The 3,041-nt window shown below is 41.5% G+C and overlaps 2 protein-coding genes across 3 annotated transcripts in view; one reads left to right on the forward strand and one right to left on the reverse strand.

The window, feature by feature from the left end:
* Nucleotides 1-3,041, forward strand: part of lrrc51 (leucine rich repeat containing 51) — a 7,365-nt gene that overhangs the window by 3,232 nt on the left and 1,092 nt on the right. For both annotated transcript variants that reach the window (XM_008309810.2, XM_008309811.3), the window contains exon 5: nucleotides 286-399. In XM_008309810.2, the coding sequence (XP_008308032.1) occupies nucleotides 286-399 (114 nt within the window). The remainder of the gene's footprint in view (nucleotides 1-285; nucleotides 400-3,041) is intronic.
* The window catches only part of lamtor1 (late endosomal/lysosomal adaptor, MAPK and MTOR activator 1), a 3,876-nt gene continuing 2,840 nt past the window's right edge, over nucleotides 2,006-3,041 (reverse strand). The window contains 1 exon segment of the mRNA XM_008309809.3: nucleotides 2,006-2,864. Within this exon segment, the coding sequence (XP_008308031.1) occupies nucleotides 2,728-2,864 (137 nt within the window). The 3' untranslated portion in view covers nucleotides 2,006-2,727.

Genomic DNA, 3,041 nt, shown 5'->3' on the forward strand with positions numbered 1-3,041 from the left:
TGCCGTGGGTGCTATATCCTTAGGGCCCCCTCCCACGCCCCCCCCCGGCACCTCCCCGCCCCTCCACAGGGGGGCCCCGTCATACGATTTCAAAGTACTGTGTTAACAACAAGAACTTCCTAAGTGTGGGGGGGGGTTCAAATAAAATGTCACGTGTTTGTGTGTACAGCCCGTGCACATTTGTAACCTTTAACCTTGTGTTAGACATGGCTTTTCTAACAAAGATCTAAAATGACGACCATGTCGTGTATACATGTGAGCTCTTCTCTCTCTCTGTGTGTGAAGGAATTGTGTTATTTCTGCTCTGCCTAACCTGAAAACAATGGACTTCAGTGCTGTAACGAAGCAGGAGAGAGAGATGGCGCAGATCTGGCATTGCAGCAACAGCCGCAGGAGAAAGTAAGTGTTACATTTGTGGCACTTTTTTTTTGTTAACAACTGCAATCAGGAAAATGCTGTTTTCCTGATAACACCTCTATCCACTGTGGACAGAATTGGCCCTGGCTAAAATCTGATTGGCCCCCTGAAGTGCTTCTGTCCTGTCAGTCATCTATTCTTTGGACAAATAATTGGCCCCACTCCGAATGTTGTGCCCCTTACTCAGAATCCTAGATATTACTGGTCTCAAGAGTAGTAGTTTTCAGTCAGTCTAACATACATATCTATCCTTGGGACAAATAATTGGCCCCACTCCAAATGTTGGGCCCCTTACTCAGAATCCTAGCTATTCCTGGTCTCAAGAGCAGTAGTTTTCAGTCAGTCTAACATACATACACATAACATATTTTATACACTGAACCAAATATTCTTTGCAACGGTTGGTGAGTTTTATCAGGTGGTAAAATACCATTTCCAAACAGGAATACTCTAAATGACTCGATACAACTTTTCAAGTCGAAAGTCTTTAATGAATTAATTAAACCCAAAAAAACAAAAGTTTAAAACTTTTTGGTACTAGCCTAAGATATTACAAACAATTGTCAGAAGGTATTACATGTTTGAGTAACAAAACAAAGGAAACAGAAATGCCAAAAAACGCATTGCAAAAGAAGCTCTAATCAGTTGCATGATTGAAAAAGAAAAAAAATCAACAACAAAAAAAAAAAAAATCACAGCCTTTAGATCATCCCTTTAGAGACTCGTGAGCAGCTCACCATGTTCTATGGCTGCGCACAGTCACATGCTCTCCTCCAAAGAGCAAATGTACATTTAAAACACAAATAAATTATCAAAAGGAAAAACATTTGGGATCATGTTATCTGCTGTTACGCATGGGTTGTTAACGCTGTCCTGCACTGCTACCAGGGTTAGTTTCGTATCATAAATGTCTGAATTGACAGCGAAAAGCGTTGCAGTGCTCTTGTGTTACATAAAAACATTTATTAGTCGCTGTAAGACAGCCAATCCTGGCCCTGAACTCTCTGCCAAAGAGGAACTTCATATAGTCCGTCATTTGTTTCTTTTTTCTTTTAATATATATATATGTGTATATATTCAAAAACTCTGTACAAAGATGGCATAAGATTAATAATGTCCCTGCACTTGTCCCCCAATCACCCCCCCATCTCTGGAAGCCTCCACTGCTGCTGAACGTGTGCATTTTTGTGATTTTACATTATAGAATCTACCAGCCCTGTATAGAACGTAATAAAACAGCCATAGACAAATTACCGTCTGTAAACTTGAATAGATCAGGGCATTCAACAGGGTCACTCATTTCTAAACCTATTCTATTAATAGGCCCCAAGGGACCCCTTCCCCGCATGTCCAATTACTCATCAGCCATGAACTGATAGATCATGGACCACGAAAGACTTCACTGCAATGATAGTCTTCCACTGCTACATGTCAGTTACTGAAGTAAAATGACTAAGAAATTATCTAGCTATAGATGTGAGATTAGGGTCATGTGGAGGGCAAAGGGCAGCATGTTTGAAAAAAAAAAAATTTTTACATCCTATAACATCCCAACACGGAAAGAAAAAAGTGTCTCAGTTGGTTTTTTTTTTTTTTTCTTGCTATGAATGAAGAAATACTGAGAAATTAACATGGTGAGGCCTCAGGACAATGGAGCAGTTTCAAACAAACCGAGAGCACATTTTGAGCTCATGTTTCATGTGGCGGGTGGGGGAAGAAAAAAAAAAATTTAATCAAAGCGTTGCACCACTGAAACCATGACAATTCCCATTGTTACACTCAATATATAATAACCATTCCTCTTATTCAAGTGCTGATTGTATTTTAACACCCCCGCAGCTCTGTCCAGGATGAAGATACAGTGCATTGTTCCATGACTTATAAATAACAGTCAGCGGTGTGAAGTTAGCGTCACCTTTCTCGGTACAGGCAAGAGACGATAACAAATAGACACAGAGACAGTCCTTTAAAAACATGAGCACAATCCGACAGATGATTAACAGGGATTTTTTTTTCTTTCCCCATCCACAGTCGGTTCTGAGACTTCCTCAGATCAACACATGACAAACAGTTGGCGGCCTTGTGGGTGCAAATATGAGCAGAGAACATGGCCCCGTCTACATTACACCTTCTTCCATTACCCATGTTGAAGAGCAGTAATGGTCGGTCGTACTGTGCCATCATCTTACAGTGTTGTCTGTCTTTAGAGGCATAGCTAAAGGGACCAGGATGTAGAAGAGTGAGGAGGCAGCAGTGACACAGAGAGGGGAGCAGGATGGGAGGAGTTACATTTGTGGCCGAGCTGTCGAATCAAGGAATGGCAAACTGCACCACCAGTTCTTCCTTAGCATCCACTTTGATTTGAGAGATTGCACTGTAAGCGTACGCTGCTATCTTGGCCACCTGCAAACACAGTGGGGGAGTTGGGGTTATTTGAGCAATTCACATCAGAATCGTTTGTCCAACCGATGCCATCTGGATCTATTTTGAGACAGATATTTGGTGACACACGCCCACAGAGAGGGGAAATACTTCACACTTCCACGAGGCACATACCTCGGCACATGTCTCGGATTACTCACACAAAGAACAAGGAGTATTGCATCTTGAAAAAAAAAAAAAAA

The sequence above is a fragment of the Cynoglossus semilaevis genome, chromosome 4, assembly GCF_000523025.1.
Source record: "Cynoglossus semilaevis isolate Cse_v1.0 chromosome 4, Cse_v1.0, whole genome shotgun sequence".
NCBI classification, from domain to species: Eukaryota; Metazoa; Chordata; class Actinopteri; order Pleuronectiformes; family Cynoglossidae; genus Cynoglossus; species Cynoglossus semilaevis.